The 21,069-nt window shown below is 46.3% G+C and overlaps 1 protein-coding gene and 1 long non-coding RNA gene across 2 annotated transcripts in view; both read left to right on the top strand.

Annotated features, from left to right (window-relative positions):
• The first annotated feature begins 3,280 nt into the window (after window positions 1-3,280).
• Window positions 3,281-13,622, top strand: LOC125392200 (uncharacterized). Its single transcript, XR_007229425.3, has 3 exons — window positions 3,281-3,403; window positions 12,238-12,340; window positions 12,524-13,622. It is a non-coding gene; the product is annotated as an uncharacterized LOC125392200 (long non-coding RNA).
• A 974-nt stretch (window positions 13,623-14,596) lies between these two features.
• Window positions 14,597-21,069, top strand: part of Slc15a1 (solute carrier family 15 member 1) — a 42,043-nt gene continuing 35,570 nt past the window's right edge. The window contains exon 1 of the mRNA XM_087912314.1: window positions 14,597-14,730. Within this exon, the coding sequence (XP_087768440.1) occupies window positions 14,727-14,730 (4 nt within the window). The 5' untranslated portion in view covers window positions 14,597-14,726. The remainder of the gene's footprint in view (window positions 14,731-21,069) is intronic.

Raw genomic sequence — 21,069 nt, 5'->3', positions numbered from 1 at the left:
AGAGAGAGAGAGAGAGAGAATTGGGCTGTTAAGAATGAAATGGTCTAACCTCTTCAAAAAGCTGTAAAAGTCACCTGACTTCCCCTATCTGGCTCATCTCTGACCACACCCATTGTAGCCAAGTCATCAGGAGGGTGGCCCGTGTCTCTGCAGCACATGGATGGGTGTGCTCACACGTGAGAAGTAAAGCACTACCCTGCCTTTCTATACTTGCTGTTCTTTGGCCTTGGCCAGACACTAGAGACCTTCTGAATGGCTCTGTCCTGACTCCTTCCAGGACAGCAGCTTAGAGTCCCAAGTCCACAACCCCTGTGACAACACGAATTGTCCCTCAATGACTCAGGGATGTGCTTTTAAGCATCTTCATAGTCAAGATGCCTACTCTAGTCAATGACAAAAGAATGCCTTGCGTCAAGTGCTTTCCTTTTGGGACCCATAGAGTTTCCTATCCTGGGCCACTCGGATCTGAAGAGACCAGAGTTGACAGGAAGGGCACTCCTTATGAGGGCTATTGTTCGTGTTAATGTAGAGTCTACTCTTGGGTTTGGGATCAAGCCAGAGCCATTCAGCCTTTAATAATGCCTGTTTAAAAAACAGCAATTCTGGGACTGGAGAGATGGCTCGGCAGTTAAGCACACTCATTGCCCTTGCAACAAATTGAGTTCCCAGCACCCACATGGTGGCTCATAACCATCCATAGCTCTAGTTCCAGGGGATCTGATGTTGCCTTCTAACCTCCACAGTAAGTCACCAGGCACATGTATGATGTACATATATATTCAGACAAACACACACACACATACACACACACACACACACACACACCCCAAATAATAAATCTTGAAAAACAAACATTAAACCTAGCACCTCTACAGCCGTTGCTGTGCACACAAGAGTCAAGTGTAAACCACATATGCTGTAGCTTCTTGCTTTGCACACAGGACCACAACATACAATGCCTCTGTGCCTTTGACTGAAGAAGGGGCAGAGCTCACCACAGAATGGGATGTCAGGATAAGAAGCCACCAAGAGTCAGACAGTGGTGGCACATGCCTTTAATCCTCACACTCAGGAAGCAGAAGAAGGTGGATCTCTGTGAGTTCAAAGTCAGCTTGGTCAACAAAGTGAGTTTCACGACAGCAAGGGCTACACAGAGAAATCCTGTCTCCAAAACAACAAACAAAAACTAATGCATAGAAAGATAGGAAGGCAGAAGTTTTCACAGATGTAATGCTAACCCACCACTGTGTGGTGAGTCATTGATCGCTTGCCCCTCTGTGCACAGGCAGTTCCATCAGCAGGCACCATCACCATCTTGGAAGTGGGGGCATTAAGTACAATATTAGTTCTTTTATATGAATTTTTCCATATTCAGTACCTTTACCTCCTTACTTTCATACATTCTAAAGGTGAGTAACATCCCTGGAAGGCAGTTTGGCAATGTGTGAAAAGAACTCTTTGGCCCATCCCAATTTCTAGGAACTTATACAAACAAACTTGTTGGAAAGACATAAACATTTATGGACCCCAAATTATTTTAGGGTTAAGGACTCCCAAATCAGAAACTAACCTAAAGGTCCAAAGAGGAAGAAATCTGTCCAGTATGCTACCCACCTACAATGAAGTATATTCATTGCAGAAGCACACTTAAGACATGGGAAAGTTCTTGAGATGTAAGGTTGGATAAAACAGCAAAAGGTGTGACCCAGTGCTGCTGAGCTCACTGGCACATGGTGAAACAGTTTCAGATTACAGTAAAATATTAATAATGGTAAATAGGTAGAGCATGAGACTCTTAATCTCAGGGTCATGGGTTCATGCCCCATGTTGGGTGCCAATCTGTAGGCGGAGGCTGCTTGTTCATTTCATGATATCTCACTGACTATGCCTTCTTTCTCTCAGCATTCAGTTTAGTTTTTTCACTTAGCTCTATTCTGCCCTGTTATAGGCCCAGAAGCTTCTTTATTAACCAATGGCATTCACAGCATACAGAGAGGAATCCCACGTCGGATATCTCTAGATATTTTTCCAATTTTCTGCTTCAGGTGGAATCAAAGTTTCTACCACTGAGCTGTATCCCCAGCCATAAATTGTCTTTATATTCTTCAGAATTGTCTCCAAAACTTTAACATGAAAATATATTACTTTTACATTCAGAGGGGGTAAAGGTTTCTAGGAGTTTTGTTTGTTTGTTTGTTTCTGTTTTATCCACTGACAACATGGAGCTGAATTCACCTCTTATCTTCAGGAAGAGTATTAGCTTCCCCAGTCGCTGTACTTAGGGAACCTGTCTCCAGGATTAGAAGATGATTTCCCAACACACTTCCTCTAAAGACAAACTCTGTGTAAGTGAAAGTTTTTCATCAAAGAGAAACTGGAAATTACAAGCAAAGAACCGAAAATGAGAATGGTGTCTTAGGGCTACACTCACTGTGATAAACACCACGGTCAAAAGCAGCTTGGGGAGGGAAGGCTTGATTTCATTCATAGCTACATATATCAGTTCATTATTAAAAGCAATGAGGGCAGGAACCTGAAGGCAGGAACCTGAAGGCAGGAGCTAATGCAGAGATCATGGAGGATGGAGGGATGCTGCTTACTGGCTTGCTTCCCATGGCTCACTCAGCCTGCTTTCCTTTTTTTTGTTTTCGTTTTTGTTGTTGTTGTTGTTCGTTTATTTTGTTTTGTTTTTTTGACACAGGGTTTCTCCATGTAGCTTTGGAGCCTGTCCTGGAACTCTCTTTGTAGACCAGGCTGGCCTCAAACTCAGAGAGCTGCCTGCCTCTGCCTCCCAAGTGCTGAGATTAAAGGCGTGCGCCACTACACCCAGATATATCTGTTTTTAACACCTGTATTTTTTTCTAGGTTCAGTGTATTTTGTATTAGGAAGCAAAGATAGACTGGCCTTTATTGGACAGGATGATTTTCTAACTTGTCAAAATTTCATATATATTACTTTTATTCTTCAAAAATGTCATATGGTACATTTTGATCATATTCACCCCCACTTCTCCCCCTGACATCTGTATTTTGTTACAGAATATTTTCATATACTGTCTCTCATCTGAAATCTCTGTATGAAATAGGCAAGTTACTGACTGCATTTAAGGCTGGGGATCCCAGATATGGAAAAGGAATGTGGCTCCATTCAATACTTTTCTCATTCCTGTGACCACATGCCTGGGCAGTTAAGGGAACAAAGGTCCGTCTTTACTCAGGTCTGAGGGCGCAGCCTGGCGGTGAGGACTCTGTGGCAGGATCCCGCCCACAACAGCTGGAGGATGTTTGCTTGCAGCACAGCGGAACAGGAAGTGAAGAACGAGGAAGGCTGGTGTTGCCATGATGCTTTTCTCTGTCCACTTCTCTACCCCCAAGTCATCAGACGGTGCCCCCAACACTCAAGGTGAGCCTCTCTCTCTTCCTCAGTCAACCCTCTCTGGAAACACCCTCAGAGACAGGTGCAGAGGAGTCTCCTGGGTGATCCTAAATCTAGTCAAGTGGGCGGTCGTGATTGATCCTTCCTGTGACCGATCTAAGTTCATGAGCTGAACCAGCATGGGTTCATCTCGGGCCCTTTGGCTTACACTGTTCCCTGAACGCATGACTCACTCTCTCAGTAATAAAAACTGCGATCACTCTGAACGCTGCTCCATGGGACCCCTAGGACCAGATGTTTGTTCCTCATTCCCTCAATCCTTGCCACCACCGTAAATGGCTCCTCACTTGAATTTTCACATTGGACAAAACTGAAACTGAGAAAGGCTTAGGAATGTGTCCAGTTTCATGTAATAAACACTGAACTTGAGACTCCAATCAATATTGTCTGTTTCCAAAGTTTGGAACAGAGAGTTTGTCACCAAGGGTGTTACTAACAAAGAGTGGGACTGGGAAGGGATTAATATCTATGCTGAACCCCTTGAGCATTCTTTCTTAATGCGAGGGTGTTTATGTGTGTGCAGATATCTGAGTATATTCATGGGCACACAGGCCTACACGTGTAGGCCTGAGAACAATCCTGCGTGCCATCCTCCGGAATACCATCTACTTCCTTTCAGACCAGGTCTCTCATTGGCCTTGAGCTCACCAATAGGTCTGGACTGACCAACCAAAGAACTCCAGCCATCCTCCTGTCTTCCTTCTCTGCACAGACATTTACAAATACACACCACCATGCCTGGCATTTTTACCTGGGTTCTGGACATTGAACTCAGGCCCTCATGCCCGCAAGGTTGCTTTACCACCTGAACTATCTCTAACCCTTGGGACATTTTTAATAGTTTTTGAAAGGGTAAATAAAACCCTAGTGATCTGTGTGGGTCTGTGGCCTGTGTGATCCCCCACACAACACACTCAGAAGGTCCTGTACTTCACTAGGGCTCTGGTGCCATCATCTTGGAAATTTTTAAAAATTCATTTATATTTATGTGGTGTTTTTGACTGTGTGTATGTCTGTGTGAGGGTGCCAGATTCCCTAAAACTTGAAAAATGGTCAGCTGTGAGCTACCATGTAGGTGCCAGGAATTGAACCCAGGTCCTCCAGAAGAGCAGTCAGTGCTCTTAACTGCTCAGCCATCTCTCCAGTACCCCATCTTGGAATTCTTAATAATTTTGTTTTTGTGTGTATTTTGTAAGTGAAGTCTGGGGAAACACTGGAACAGGTCTGTGGGTTGAGGAGATAGGTCAGTAGTCCTGTCCACACTGTTCCATGATGTCCCATCAATGTAAGGTACTTGTAATACTCATGGCACACAATCCCAGTTGACCATGCTATGTGGGACACTGACTGAGTACAAAGTATGTATGGTTCTGTGTTGTAGGATATTTACTGGAGAAAACTGCTTGGGCATGGGTTTAAGCCCATAAAAAAGTCTTTATTAGCTGACTGGCAACTATACTAGGTGTTCAGATCCCAGTGTAGCATCCAGCCTTTCTCAGATTGAGCTCTCAAGCACAAAAACCATGTTTGGGATGACATACTTCAGTTAAATAGATCAGTTCAGCAGAGCTACAGAAGCTAAAAAGCAAGGTTAGCACATTACAGACCTTTGATGGGTTAGGTCTTTGTTTTCATTCTTGGCAGGTGGTGCTGTCTATGTGCAGGGTTTTACAGACCGAATGACACTTCCATCATGGAAGTGTTAGTTGTGTTAAGGTCAGGTCTGGTCCCTGTCACAAATGACTGAGTTACCCAGGAGAGGCCACACTTGGGTTTCTAACCAGACGGCTCTCTAATGAAGAGAGAGGACAGTTGTTCTGAATCCTATCTTATCCCAGCTTGTGTTAATTGACTGTGTCAGCCAACGACAGCCTGAGAGTGACAAAGAAGAAAAACAAATGAGCCTCCCCTGCTTGCTTTCCTTTCAGGCTCCCTGCCCCCTCCTCCCTCGCAGACAGAAGTTGAGTGTTGGGAAAACACTCAGCAGAGTTTTAAACTAGCTCCGAAAGCCCAAGTGGTATTTTGACAAAACCCAGAATCACGAATGTTCTTATGGGTGATTTCTGTGGTTGTGGGCGTACAGGATCATTAGAGAGACAAGTGTACCGTGAACCTTGAAACAACACAGTGCCAGCTATCAGCATTACTCATTTACAGCCTTGTTTCTGCCCCACCGTTCTCTTCTGTTACCTGCCTGCCAGGGAGATTTGCTCCTAAGAAAAACAATTTCAACCTGAGTTGGTGAGTGCCTGGCAGCCGTTGGAAGTTTGTCCCATTCACCCTGCTTTCTTTCTGAAGATATGACGTGGGTGACTGTGATCTGGGCAGGCATATGAGAAGACTGTGGGGAATGGACCATTATATTTACTTGTAGAGTTTAACATGAGTACTAGATTTTTCTTTTTGAAATATAAAACATGAAGGAAATAGAAAACCTTGCAGTCCTAATATAATCCTGTATGTAAAAATTATTTCTTGTAACAGGTTTGCTGGTTAGCATCCCCACCCCTGCCACAATTGATGAAAAGACCAAGACCCGGCTATTATGTAACAGTTTCCTCCAAGGTTGAAACATTCCATCATGCAGGAAGCTCATGAAGCCGGAGGGCATACAAATAAAATAGCTCCAGGAAATCCCTGAAGCTGAGCAGACTCAGTATAAGTTAAAGTTGTCGAAGAACCCATTACAGATCTAAAAAGCACCAGTAAGAGCACTTAATTGGAAGAGGGGGAGGGAGGTGTTAGAAAAGAAGAATTTTAATCGGTATTAATGTCATTTCCAAACTGACGAGTCAAATACATATAATTTAGAGCTAGTACACCTTGAGGCAGAAGTGTAATTATACTGTTTATAATTACAGAGGTTAGTTTCTGTAAGAGCAAATGACAAAAAAGTAGTTGCCATGAAAGAAGGCAGTCCCAGAAGATCCAAGGACTGTCTAGAGTCAACTCCATGGCAGTGAGAAGAGACTGGCAATCAGCTGGCATTGGGAGAAATGGGGTGAATGAGGGTGGCAGCCACATGTATAGGGCCCTTCTGGGGCAATGAAAATGTTCTAACATCAAGTACAGTGACAGTCGTACAGCTCCATAAATAGCTAAAATCACTGTCATGTAAGTTAAATATTTTACTTTATTATTTTTTGTTTAAGAATTCATGCAAGAGCATTTCATATATATTTCCATCACCTCTCCCCTCACTCATGACCACTTCTATAATTATCATTACATATATACATATATGTATATAACATACAGAGAGATTCAATCTATTGAGTCCTGCCTCTCACTATTTTTGGAAACTTCATATTTGGGAAGTGGACTAGTAGGTTCTTGTGTAATATTATCACTTTCTCTAGTTCGCTGTGACCAAATTATGCATTTGGGACAGGAATTCTCCAGGACCAGTATTAGGGCCTTCTCAGCCTGTCCTGTCTAGGGCACAATGTTTGTCTTATTCTTGGTGGTGTTGGCCTGGGACTCTTGGTCAAGATGGCGTTGCTGTTTTTCCTTGGTTCTTTTGTTTTGGTTTGTTTATACATAGTTACAATTTTTCTCTTTGACATCAACATCTTGGAGATATGAAGCTAAGGTAAAAAATTACTGATGGCCTCCCCAAAATGTGATATATATTTAATATAAAGCAATTTGATTTTTCATTGATTTTTCTTACTTTGAGGCCATACATTTGGAAACCAGATATAGTGTCTTTTGGATGCTTCTCCCAACAACTTATAAATTGCTGAATATTTCTTAGAATTTCCAAGGAGTTTGGGGATGTCAGGCTATCCACTCGTTAAGTATGCTATGGTTTATTGGAGCACTAATAAGAAAGAAATATCCCCAAACAGTTCACCTTTATTTTCCAGGTATTAAATATAGATTTTTCACAATACTATATGAAGTCACAAAGACAGATATCCAGAGTAATTCCCTAAGACTCCATCATCAATGCTAAGCGTGTGAAAGTGAATGGTTTTGTAGGGTTTAGCTTAAGTACGACAGTTATGTAAGTGTGAGCATTTCTTATATCAGATAATAAACAACTCCATATCATTGGCACATGAATTAGTAACGACTGAGGTACTGCCACTTTCTTGCTTCACAATTTAGGATGATTTCGACTTTGTTTCCTCTCTTTTATGTGTGTGCACACATGTGAAGGCTGGAAATTGATGTTGGGAATCTCCGTGACTTCTCCACCATATTCCTGGAGACAGGGTCTCTCAGTTGAACCCAGATCTCACCAATTTGGCTACTCTGGCTAGCCAGCTTGCTCTGTGATCCTCCATCTCTGCCTCTGAGTGCTGGGATTATGGGCAGGCTGTGATGGCCATCCAGCATTTATGTGGGTTCTGGGGATCTGAACTCTGGTCCTCACAGCCATACAGCAAGAACTCACTCGGTGAGCCATCTCTCTAGCCCAGCATTGTTTTTTAAAGGCATCAAAGCAAACAGCAAATAAACAGCAAGAATCTCTGCTTCCTTTCTGGACTTGATGTAATTACCTGGAAGAATTTTTCGGAATTTTTTCCTAGCACTTTGTGAAGCACTTTGAGTGTGTGCATCACTTGTTGGATAGGCAGTGTGCTCAATGGGGGGGGGGGTTGTCTTTAAGAATCTTGGGGAGGAAAACTTGTGAAGAGTTATTTGGTGTCCTTTATTTTCCACTCCTCCCAAAAAGTGATACATGCTTTTCTACAAAATGGTTTGATTTTTCATCAGTTTTTAATATTTTATTAGTCCCTCGAGAATTTTCTACAATGAAATTGACCGTATCCACCCCTCCCCCAGCTTCTCTCAGCCCCTCCACCACCCCAGCTTCTCTGCGCATTAAATTGGGTCCTCTTTATATGTTTTTCTCCGCCTGTCCAGTCCAAGCTGTGGAGCTCATGTGCTCTTGGGAATATGGCCTCCCACTTGTATGGTCAGCCTCCCAGTGGCAACAACACTGTTTTTTAGAAAACCTGATTCCGCAGCTTGATCTAACCTCATATGAGACCATAGAGTCTGAGGCAACACACACACACACACACACACACACACACACACACACACACACACGGCCTGCCTGGGTCTGCGTAGGGTCCTCTGAGTATATGTTACGGCTTCCGGTTTAGTTGTATGCAAATGAGTGGGTTCTCTTGATTCTTGTGTTTTCATGGGCTCTTTTCCTTTGAATTTTTTGTTTGTTTGTTTTCATTTGGTCCAATTTCTATGTGTTAGCTTTTGTTTTATCCTATTTTATTATTTAATTACTATTCCTTAGAAGCCCACTGTTTTCTAATGAGAGACAGAAAGGGAGTGAATATGGATGGGAGGGGGAGGTGGGCAGGAGCTCAGAGGAGTCGCGGGAGGGGAAATTGTAATCAGGATATATTATGTGAGAAAAAAAATCTACTTTCAATAAAAGGGGAAAAAAAAGAAAACCGTGATTCTCCTCCCAGCAGCTGTCAACTGCTAATAGTCCCTCCGTAGAGGCGGGGCTTCATGCCCATCTCCTCTCTCCTGGCGGGATTTGGTCGGGCTGGAGCTTGCATGGGTTGTCTGCATGTTCTCCTAACTGCTGTGTGTTCCTATTGCAGCTGCCCTGTTACACCTGGAAGATACTGTTTCTTTGTACACACTCACTGATACTGTTTCTTTGTACACACTCACTGATACTGTTTCTTTGTACACACTCACTGATACTGTTTCTTTGTGCACACTCACCAGCTCTGACTCTCACAGTCCTTCTGCCCTTTCTTACACAATGATTCCTGAGCCTTGGGGAGAGTACACAGTACAGATGTTCCATTTAGGGCTGAACATTCCTCAATCTCTTGCTCTCTCCACCTTGGCCAGTTGTGGGGCTCTGTGTTATTCATCTACTGCAAATAGAAGTTTCTCTGTTGTGGGCTGAGAGATGCATTGATCGATAAGTATAACAGTAAGTCCTTAGGAATCAGTTTAATGTACTACGTCCACTTTGCAGAACAATAGTAGTAGGTTTCCCCCTAGGGCCTGTGACCTGTGGAACCACAGGTTCTTAGCCCCCAGCAATTTGTGGACAGAACTTAAATCTAATCAGAAAGTGTCAGAAAGTGATTGGTAACTCCCATGATGTTTGTGCCACTGTTGCTCCAGTGGGTGCTGGTTTCCTTCTTAACTTGAGGTAAGACAGTGGTGTGCCCCTGGGGCATTGACTGTCATTGTTGCTCTACCTCCAGAGTGTGCTCTCCCTAACCCCCAAGCTTGCATCTCCACATGACTTTATTCATAGTTGCTAAAGCAGATGGTGAGACAGAGCTACAACCCATCCATTCCCCTGAGGTGACGGCCAAGCCACTCTGTGCATAGGAGAGGCCCTGCAACACCATCTCAGGAACGAAACCCCAGCTCTGATTATTCTTCTCTCAACTTCATAATGAAGGTTTGTAAATTGGTGACTTTTGCTCCCTCAGGTGAAATGGAGCTATTTTGAGAAAAGGGGTGGCTCCTTACAGCTTGACAGCTGTTTGTGCAACTGTCACATAATGCCACAGGTGGGGGAGATTTCTGAGAAAAGAGCCGTAATTAACTTCTACAGTTCTGAAGGATGGGAGGCCCAAGGCCACTGGACCACGTCTGGTAAGGGGGGCCCTCACAGTGTCATAACACGGTGAAGTCCATCACTTGGTGAAAGAGTTCTCTAGCGAGAGTGTGAAAGTACCACACCTCCTTGTGGATAATAACTCATCACTCCAGGAAAACAAGAGCATCCCAGTAAGGGGAGCAGACCTCTCATCGCTAGGGCAAGGTCAGGCAGGAGCAGGAGCAAAGGGCCCTCCGCAGCCATCTGCCTCCCAGGCATCACTCGCGATGTATAAATAAGAATCCCAGCTTCCTCTCAGACAGAAGCGTGACTGACAGTCAGTGGCCCTGTTTCATACGGTTTAGTCTGTGGTTCTGATGCAGACAGCAGGCAGTTCCCTTGTCCAGAAAGAATGAGACAGTGGTAAAGAGAAAATACTGTTTTACACACTAAAGACCAGTCTGGAGCCATAGGTAAAAATGCAGCACAGACCTGAAGACAGATAAGACAAAGGGCAGGGATGCAGATGTGGCTCAGCTGGTACACTGCCTGCCCAGATACCCTGAGTTTGAGCTCCAGAATTACATAGACCAGGAATGTTGGCATGTGTCTGTAATACCAGCACTGGAGAGGTGGAGACAGGAGCATCCAGAGGTCAAGGTCACCTCTGCGTGCACAGTGAGTTCAAGGTCACCTCTGCGTTGATAGTGAGTTCAAGGTCACCTCTGCGTTGATAGTGAGTTCAAGGCCAACCTGGAATTCATGAAATTCATTCATGTCTCAAAAAAGAAAGCATATAACAGAGGTTAAAAACGGAAGGAATGGGTACCCCACTAATGAGATATATCACAAATGTGAAGGAATGGGTATCCCACTAATGAGATATATCAAAAATGTGAAGGAATGGGTACCCCACTAATGAGATATATCAAAAATGTGTGTCCCTCTCCCAAAGCCCCCTGTTAACACAGTTGCTCCACTCACTGCTGAATCTGCCTGCTTTCGGAACTCTGAAATCATTTTTCCCTTTCTCCTCCTCCACCTGCTCCTCCTAGCATCTGCTGAGATCCCCCGCCTGCCCATGTTGTTGTTTTTCTCCCAAATGCCAATAAAAATTGTTAGGGGTTCTCCTCTGACTCCACTTTTAAATTCTTTTATCAATGAAACCAAAGGTCTACCCAAGGGACCTTGTGTCCCCCGGTGATATCATGATGTCAATCATGTCAATCTTTTCTCGGGGTTCCACCTGGTCCCTGTTGCAGTGGGGTTAAGTTCCCATCGTATGCTAGGGTCAGAGGGCCTAGTCAAACACAGCGAAGCTTAGTGGGAGAGGGTGCGCCACAGCCTTCTGACTGAGCATAGACTTTGGCAGACAGGAAGACGACCTCACCAGGCAGGAGCAGGAAGCATTTAGGAGAAAAAAATCTGCCCTCCCACCAACTGTGTGACTTCTTGTGAAGTCTCCATGCACTTCAGTTTCACCTCCCTGAGACATGGATAACGGTGTTCTCTGAGGTAAGGCGGGCGAACGGCCATGAGGACCTAAGCCAGCTGCTGCAAAAACAGGAGCTCATGATGTATTTTTCTCCTTTCTTATATTCTAGAAACTTCGCAAACCAAAACACTGAAAAGCAAAACAATGCTTCGAGAAACGACCTGCCCAGGACGACAATGAATATTTTAATCATAGGATTTGCATATGTTGTGATAAAGATGAATTACTACCAACACCAGGGGTTAAGGATGACTGAGATCTAGACTTGAAAACAAAATCTGCCAAAAAATGTTGTGATTTTAAGTTCATTAGCTAAGTTTAAAAAGTGTCAGTTAACAATGATATGGAGTACCCAGTTATACTGCTGCATCGTTTTAATTTTTAATTATTATTGTATGTTATGTGTATGGGTGCTTTGCTTGCATGCATGCCTGTGCACCATGTGCACACTTTGTCAGTGGAGTCCAGAGAGGGCATCAGATACCCTAGGACTGGAGTTGGCTGGGAGCCACCACATGGGCACTGGGAACTGAACCCAGGTCCTCTGGGAAAGCGCCAAGTGCTCTAACTACTGAGCAGTCTCCAGCCCCATTTTGATGCATCCTGATGTGGTAAACAGGGCACCACAGTTTGGCACAACACAAGGGTAGAACTGAGTCCTCTAAGAACCATTTCCATGTTCTGGGTTTCGTTTCTTGATATTCTGAGGATCAGAGGGCTAATAGACTCTCACACACACATTTCTTCTGCCAGTCTCTTGGTTCCAGAGTCTCGGTGAGGGAGCCTGAACTTAGCTGCTGGTCCGCCACCATCTGTTTTCTAATAACCCTCACTGGGCCGGAGATGTCGTTCAGTGGTAAGCACTTGCCTATTGCATGTGACAGCCCGAGCCGGGTCCTCAGCAACACCTCCCCAAATGTGTTTTCCTCAGACCAAATGATTTTCATTTCCTACGCTTTAAATCTCCCCCTCCCTTGTCACTCAGAACCACTCTTCACAAGGATGGCTGTGGAATTCACTTTTGTTGCTTATTCCAAAGGTCCCTTAACCATCAGTCTCCCAGGAACTGAAGTCCCCTGGCAAGCAGCCTCAGAGGAGAGAGGGAGAGAGACAGAGTGCACAGAGACAGAGGGTGTCTGAAGACCTGTGGCCTCAGCGGGGACCACAGGAGCCATCAGAAGCTGGAAGAGTGGAGGAGGGATCGTTTCTACAGCCTTCAGAGGGAGCACACCACCCTGCTCTCCTTAGCACTTAGCACTCCCAGAGCCAGGAGAGAGTACAGTTCAGGTTTTTTAAGCAGCTGGGCTGTTTTAATCTGTTAGAGTGCTAAGATCCGGAGGGGTGGGGGCGGAAAGCGAGCTGAAGAGAGGTCACACAGTGTGACTCTCCAAGTTGGTGTAGAGGACATAGACACCCCCGGATCTGCCGCCCCCACCACACGCCAAAGAGCAGTCCATCCTCTGGGAAGCAGAATGCAAGCTCTGTAGACAAAGGACCATGTTGTTTGTTTCACAGTGTGCCTGATGCAGTCATCAGCCCTTGACCCTGGAGGTGATAAATGACTAATGTTTGAGTGAAGGGTTAAATAAGCAGAGGAGAGACAGCACGGGCCTCCCACGTGCTAAATCACTAGCCGCTGTCCAGGACCCCGAGGTCTCTGACTCCTTGGGTGCTGAACCAGGACCACACTGAAACGCTGATGGGAGCAGGGGTGCTTTCCAGGGAGGCCCGTGATGTTGAGGCTTAGGAGCGCAAAAACACAAAGTCCACCCTGCAGAGGAGACCAACAGAAGGAGGAGCAGCGGCCTCACCTCTGTCCCCAGGGCTGGCTAACAGGAAGTGTCTGCCCACCTCCCCGTTGGCCAATGCCACCATCCGTGGTCCCTCCACCTGCAGCCACTAGTCTGCCAGCCACGTCAGCTGTTAGTTGGTATCAACCACTCAAGGGTGGGAGAAGTTTCTTCCTCCTGGGCCCACTGAAGGAAGGGGAAGGACAGGTGCAGCCGCCTTTGAGAAAGGGCTTTCCCCTGCCTTGCCCACACACCACCACCTCCCAGCAGGGTGGCTGTGAGTTCCTCAGGGCAGATGATAAGGATGGGTGATCCGATCAATAAAGTGAGGCATGAAATACAATAGAAGACTCATTGCCCTTAAAGAGAGGGAGTTCTGACCCTGCCACTGAACCTTGAGAATACTTTGCTAAGTGGAAGAAGCCAGCCCCACTAAGAGTGGATCGGCTCAGTGCACCCACACAGGACACCTGGAGGGGTCTAACTCAGAGAAGGAAAGCAGTGGCTGCCAGGGACTAGGGAGATTAAACTGCAGAGTTGTTTAATGGGATAGAGCTTCAGTTCTGTAGATGGATGATGTTGGTGAGTGTACTCTCAGCCGTTAAGACAATCATCCTACGTTACGGGATCTCGCTGCCATTTTCAGGACAATTGCCGGGCACCTGTAACCTCAGCACTGGGGAGGCGGAAGCTGGGAACTCAAGATGACGATAGATGCGTTGGGGCTGGGTGGGGAGTTTCTCCTCAATAAATACCTAAATAAACAGTCAACAAATGGCTGAAACTCGCTTTCATCTCCATCGTAAAGCTTCTCTGTAGGCTTCCAAAGCCTAAACCTCCTCAAAGCCGACCAGAAAGCAGAAAAATGGCCAGGCCAGGTGCTCCAGTTTTGTAATCCCAGAGCTGGGGAGGGGCGAGCCTGGGCAGCGGGACTCCAGGACTCTTCAGCTGCAGAGCAAGTTTGAGGACCCGGACACAAACTGTTTCAGTCCGTTTTGCTTTCCCACACAAAGGCAGAACGGTTCTCTGAGCTGCTGCTTGCAAAGTGGGGTCCCAAGACCAGCACAAGCACTTTAGACTCTCAAACATGCAGGTTCCCTGCCCCAATTTGGCTCTCTTGACTCCGCAAATCTCAAGGTGGTACCTGGCGCCACACATTTTAACAAGCCTCCAGGTGACCACTCACGAAGGGAGTCCTCTCCAGATGCTCCTGTTACGTGGGACAGTTGCACCTGCCCTGTCCGACAGGGTCTGCGAGCAGCCAGGGACAGGTATTCTGCAGCAGGGTTTGAGCGACGTTAAACTCGCTCCTCCAAGGGTGGAGCCCTGGCCGGCCCCGCCTCGCACTCCTACTGCCCCACAGGTAGCCTGCTGGGCAGGGCCTGGAAACAAAGTCAGGGTGGCTGAACTCCGGCTCGCCAGTCGCCCGCCAGGAACCTTGGAGTCGCCACCATGGGTACGTGTGCACGGGCAGCTGGGGCGGGGTCTCCGGGAGTAGGGAGATTGCGAAGCAGGTGCCACCGGGCGGGGAATGACTCCGCACTGGCAGCAGGGAGCGGACTGGCTGCAGGCTGGAAACCAGGCACAAAGTTTTGACGACCCCTTTCGGTGGTCAGACGCCAAGGATGCAGGAATAAATGCGATACCTGCCCCCCGCCCCAGCCTGCCTCTTAGAAACTCCGGTTTTCATTCTCTCGATGCCAAGTGACTGTGGTCTTGGAGTTGGGCTGAATTCTACGAGTGATGGCAGGAAGGGGCGATGAGGAGGGGCTTGGGGGGGGGGGCGTGGGAGCTTTGCTCCGCCTGTGCCTCTAGCTGAGAGAGTGACCCTGGAATTCTCCAGGAAATCCCTGGCCCCAGGGTAAGTCAAGCCGCTTCTCTGTGACCTTCTTCGGGTTCTACCACAGCCCTCAGATTTAAAAGACACACAAATTCGGAAGCCCATCCTTGAGCAGTCCGGAGTAGGCCAGCTCTGCTTCAAAGCAAGCCGGCTTTGGAAGTGACTTAGAACCACAGAGGAGGCCCTGAGGCCACCAGTCCCCTCAAAGCCGAAATGACAACGTGACTCTTCCAAAGCCCAGCGTCTGCTTTTCGGGCTGCGCGGGCATAGGCCTTTGAGAGCCCACGTGGCCTGCTGGCATTGTGTTCATTTTACCTCTTTACCCTTCCCCTCCCACCTCACTTCCTACTGGACCACACCAGGAGTTTTAGAAATAGCAGCAAGGGAGTGGGTCACACATTGAACGTTGTCTGTAGCAAAGTGCTGTTCCGGAAAGATTTCTTGTGTCATTTTAGATGGAAGGCATCAGGCTACGTACCACCGTACCCAGCTTCTAAGAGGAGCTCCGGATCGCACTCCTCCTGACATTCTTGTAATGTTGCTGGAAGCCGCTTTGAGTTGCTTATGTTGGACTCTGATGTCAGGTGCCTGGGTTATCACAGGATTCGCTTTGTGTGAGATGTGTTTTGCCCTTCTAACAGATAGCTCTGGTGAGGACAATTCTCAGAAATCTGGAAGAAAAGAATATTAATATTAGTTACTAGTTAATTGATAGATGTTAATGACTTAATTATTGATTAATTATTAATTAATAGAGATGAATTGATTTTAATATTAAAAGCATAGTGCTCCAGAGGAATGGGCGTTTCCTTGATTGTAAGCTTCCTCAACTGGAGTTGTGCAGCAGGGGTTAGCATGGCGTGAGAATGGCAGCCAGAGGCTTATGTTCAAACCAGGGCTTGATTTGTAGGCATCTCAGCTTTTCAATATCGAGAGCAAGGAAATGGATAATATAATTAAAAAGTGTTTTTGAGGCGAAAAAGCTGTAGTGACTTGCCGTCTTGAAAACAATTGTTGGCAGTTAGAATGGGTCAAAAATGTTTCAGGTACTGTGTGATGGATGGTGAGTGAAATAGAGGAGAGCGGTTCTTAGAGAGGCAGATGTCCTAAGCCAGCTGGCTTCTTCATGTGTGGTTCCGGTGTTCACACGGGAGAGCCTCCCTCCCCCAGGAGTCCAGAGGTCCGAGTGAGGATGACCAGGAAGGAGGACCCTGTGACTCTATGGCACTCAGGCTGTGGAGGTGCCTGGATTGTGGATGTCCATGACTGAACCTGGTCAGTGTCTGGTTGAAATCTTAAACCTCAGACTTGTTTCTAAGCAGAGATCGGCAGCCTTTTCTAAGCAGGACCGTGGTAGTGACAGCTGGGCTCAGTCCTTGGAGTGTAGAGACAGCCCCAGACACTCTGCCAGCACGTGGGTGGAGCTGTCCCAATAAAACCAGCTACATGCACTGACTGTCGGGCTTTGTATAGTTTCTTTTCTCTGTTAACTGACTTTTTTTAAAAAAATACTCCTTTTAAGTTTTTATTGAATTTTATTGATTTATTATGTATGTGTACGTGCTCACACCCTCGTGGTTTTTGAGACAGAGTCTCATTCTACAACCCAGACTGGCCTCACACCCATAGTAATTCTCCTGCTTCAACCTCCCGAGTGCTGGGGTTGCAAGTGTGAGCCAGCACATCTTGCCTTTTGTATAATTTCCCATGTACTCACAAAATAGCCTCCAGTTTTTTTTTCAATCACTTAAAAACAATCCATCATTCTTAGCAGCTGAGCTGGATGTTCTGAGCCCGTGTCTGCTGATGGCTGACTGAAGGCATGCATGCTGCAAGAGAGTCTGTTTCCACACTGGCCTCTCGGAGTGTCTGGTCTCTGAACAACAGAAACTCTCACAGACTGAGGAGCAACCTCAGGAGAGAGCAGCGGCATTGCCTTTGGGAGGCTGAGGAGAAAGATGTCCATTCACTGTTTCTATGACTTGGTTCTTTCTTGTCATCTCTCTTACCTAAAACTTTGCAGCAGCCGAGGCTGGATTAGATGCTGCTATCAAACACGTTCTATGCTTCAGTTTGCTGGCGTACTTACATGGGCTCTGACAGTTAGAGTCAAGCTCCCGCCCGTGTCCCAAAGCTCCGGGTTACTTGAGAAGTCGGCTTCCTTAGTGACGCAAGCTCTACCGCATGCCCTTCCTCAGATCTCAGCCTCGTGTGCGCGTCTTAGGAGTTTTTCCAACTCAGCCTCTTGCTTGGGTGTGAAGGAATGCCCCAGCCTTGCCTTCCTTCCTACCTAGCCATTGAAAAGTCCTTCCTCATTCTCTCTAGCGTGCAGGGTCAAAGAGGCAGGGAAGCTGGCATTCCGCTCCAGGCTGGGTGTGAATAGCTGGCAGCTGAGGGTTCTATACACAGATGTAAGAGCTGGCTAGCAGCAAGAAAGAAGAGCTGCTAAGTTGGGCTCTTGCTAATATTTCTAACTGTATTTTTCTTTTTTTAACTTATTTTTTTGAGATGGGGGTCTCAATTCAAATGCTTTATATCTGAAAATGCTCTTGAGCTTCTTGTCCTCCTGTCTCCACTTCCACAGTGTTGGGGTTACAGATGCGCTCCGCCCATCTTATGTGGTGTACAAGGTCAAATCCAAGACTTCGCCCGTGCTAGGCAGTCACTCTACCCACGGTGCTCCATCCCTAGGTGACTTTCTAACTTTACACACATGAACACACCTGGATGAGCGCCACCCCTCGGTGTCTGACTCCATGAAACTGGGATAGGAGCCAAGGATGGGCTTGCACACAGTTCTCAGGATGCCCTTGCTGCTGGTCCCAGGACCACACTCTGAGAATGATGGCTTACAGTGACTAAGTGATCATGACTGACTGCTCCCTCTTCTCCTTGACCCTTACCCATGTTTAAATGTTGCTATTGTGTTTTAGAAGTTAGATGGTAGTAATAATTAGTCCAGCCTGTCCCCTGGGTATGTGTGAGGACATGTCCACTGTGATGGGAAGGTTTGTGGCAGTTTGAAAAATGACTACGGCGGCCAGGAGAATCGGAATGAAGCGATGGTCTCCTGGGCCTGCCAGAGTGGACCTAAAGTCCCTGATTTACACAGATGCTCACTTCCCACAGAAGGCCATGGAGCAGCCCTCCTGGAGCAGATCATATCCTCAGGGCAGGAACCCAAGTTCTTAGAAACATTTCTGTCTTCTGAATTAACATTTCTGCTAAGATGTGACAGCAGAGGAAGCAGCAATGAAGATGGAGGAGTTGCCTGACATCTTCCTGCTAGACCTTGGCTTTGCTGTTCACCCGTCCACGGTGCCTCCTGGGGTTGGGGGCTGGAGAGAAATCACCCTTCTTGTTTTCTCGGATTTTCAGCTTTTATTCTGCCCTTGAGATTCCCGAGGCATCTCAGGGGGAGCATACAGCATCTCTAGAGTTTATGCGTTTGACTAGTCCGCCTTCCGGGGAACCTCGCTAGCGGAAGGAAGGGCATCCCATTCTCCCGGGAGAACCACTCGGGACAGAATGGCCACAAACCATGGAACTACGCTTAGAGGCTGTGACCTCTCAACCCTGCTCTGTTCCTACTCTGGGGCCAGAGCTCCGTCACACAGTGGCAAGTGGATTCTACCCCTTGCAGGAGGGAAAGTGGGTAGGTTTCTCAGGTGAGCTGATAAGGGAATAAAAACAAGGGTGAGTCCTGAGGGACATCTGCACATTCCTCCCTGATGACAGAGACGAGGAAGAGCAATGTTATCGGGAGCAAGTGACAATGACTGACTCAGAGAATCCTGTAACGCTGAGGTTGCAACACAAGGAACCAGAGAGTCTCTGTTTTGTAACTTCGTCCCTTGGTTTACAAGCGTAGCTGCTGCTGGCTGTCAGGACAGAGGTAAAGCTCAGCTCAGCCTGAAAAATGCTGTTGCTGGGACAGAAAGATGGCTCGGCAGTGATGCGTACTTTCTGTTCTACAGAGGACCCAAGTTTGGTTCCCAGCATCCACATAAAATACCACCTGTAATTCCATCTTCAGGGACCTTACCACCACCTCCTGGAATCTATAGGAACCTGCACTCATATGGCATACATCTATTCTCTCTCTCTCTCTCTCTCTCTCTCTCTCTCTCTCTCTCTTTCTCTCTCTCTCTCTCTCTCACACACACACACACACTCATACATAAAATAATCTTTTTTAAAAAACAGAAGAAGAAAAGGAAATACACTGTCCAGGGAGAAAAGGGAGGGCAGCTCCCTCACCAGATTGCAGGTTCTCAATGCAGGGAAGATTTCCAACCACTGGATAGGAGGTGGGTAGTGGGGACGACACACATGCGCCTCACTAGGAGGTTGTGGTTCAGGAATCAGATTTAGGACTAGAAAGGATACAAAGTATTCTTAGGTAGGAAGACACAGGCAAGGTTCCAAAAACCAAACCCTTTAAAATGCCTGCAGCCTGCCTGCAGTGACAAGCTTTTGTAACAAAGGGTTCACTTGTGATTTGAAACATTCTTGAAGGAAAGAATCCTGTCTTCAAGACAAACATGTGAATTTACATGGTGTGCTCCCTTCCCAGGGCTCCCGGAACTGAAGTAGTGCAGAGTTCTAAAAGGGCTCGAGTGTTTACCCATGATAGGGAGCTGGGAGTTCAAAGTCAAGGTGTTGGGAGGCTGTGCTCTGTCTGAAGACTAGGGGTCGGAGAGGGGTGCTGATCTAGGCCTTTCTCTTGGCTTCTGGTGACAGTGAAGCCATTGGCTCAAAGACATTGTGTCAGTGTCTCATTCCATTGCCACATGGCCATCTTCCTCCTGTGTGTCTTTCTCTTCTCTTGTAAGGACGTCATTCTCGTTGGATTAACAGCCCATCCTTCACCTAGATATTTCACCTAGACGAGTTACCCTTGCAGCAAGTCTGTTTGTAAAAAGGCCATATTGTGAGATTCTGGGAGGCGCTATGTCACCCCCACCTAGTATCTAGGAAATGTTATAGCACATACATATGGAATTAAGTTGTAACATGTACAGCAGGTAAAGATGACTGTATGGGGGTCAGCAGCGGCATCCTAGATGCCACCTTGGGTGGCCAGTGACTCCCCCAGCAACATAGATTAACTTTTGTGTCACAATCCCAGTCAATCCTAAACAACCCATTTAGTAACAAAAATGGGGTGGGAAAAATTAATAGGTATCATCTGGTGAAATCTGTGCAGGGTGTGGTGGTGTGTGCCTTTAATCCCAATACTCAGGAAGTAAAGGCAGAACTCTGTGAGTTCAAGACCAGCTTAATCTGTGTAGAGAGTTCCAGGACAGCCAGGGCTACAGAGTGAAACCTGTCTCAATACCCAGGCAGAAATGTATCAGGTGAAATCAGAATCACTTGTGCTGACAAAATCAGCACAGTCAACTTAATCTAAAGCTCAGTGCCTTACTCTATTGATACTGTGTTGGGGAGGGGGCGGGTAAAGTCTCCAGACTGTCTTTGTGCAGACTGTTCACTCATTCACACACCTTCTCTCTTCAAAGCAGCCACTTCCTCCATGCTTGTTCAACCCCAGATTATAAAACTGGAAAAAAGAAAAAGCTACTTAACACTTACAGTGATCATTATTAGATAATATGTAACAGAATTTAAAATGCACACATTTTTACCAGCATCTACTTCTACAATTTTCTTATCTTTTTATATTGACAATGAGGTGTGTACAATCTCGATGTCAGTAAGGGAAGCATTTTCATTCTGCCCCAAGCCTTTCAGATTAATTTTGCCATAGTAAAACAGGTTTGTATTTTCTAGTCCTGATTTATCTTCTTAAGAACAGAGAAAATGTTGCGTATGGAAGTTGTGGTCTCAGTTGTCTTCAGAACAAACTCTACAAAAGGCCAAAGGCTAAACTCCTCTTAAGTTAGCAGTATATAGATAGTGTGAATCTTGTTCTCTGCTGTGAAAATAGACAGT

This window comes from Myodes glareolus, chromosome 12, assembly GCF_982192425.1.
Source record: "Myodes glareolus chromosome 12, mMyoGla1.1, whole genome shotgun sequence".
Taxonomy (NCBI): Eukaryota; Metazoa; Chordata; class Mammalia; order Rodentia; family Cricetidae; genus Myodes; species Myodes glareolus.
Note: the sequence above shows the minus strand (reverse complement) of the source record. Positions and strands in the feature narration are given on the sequence as shown.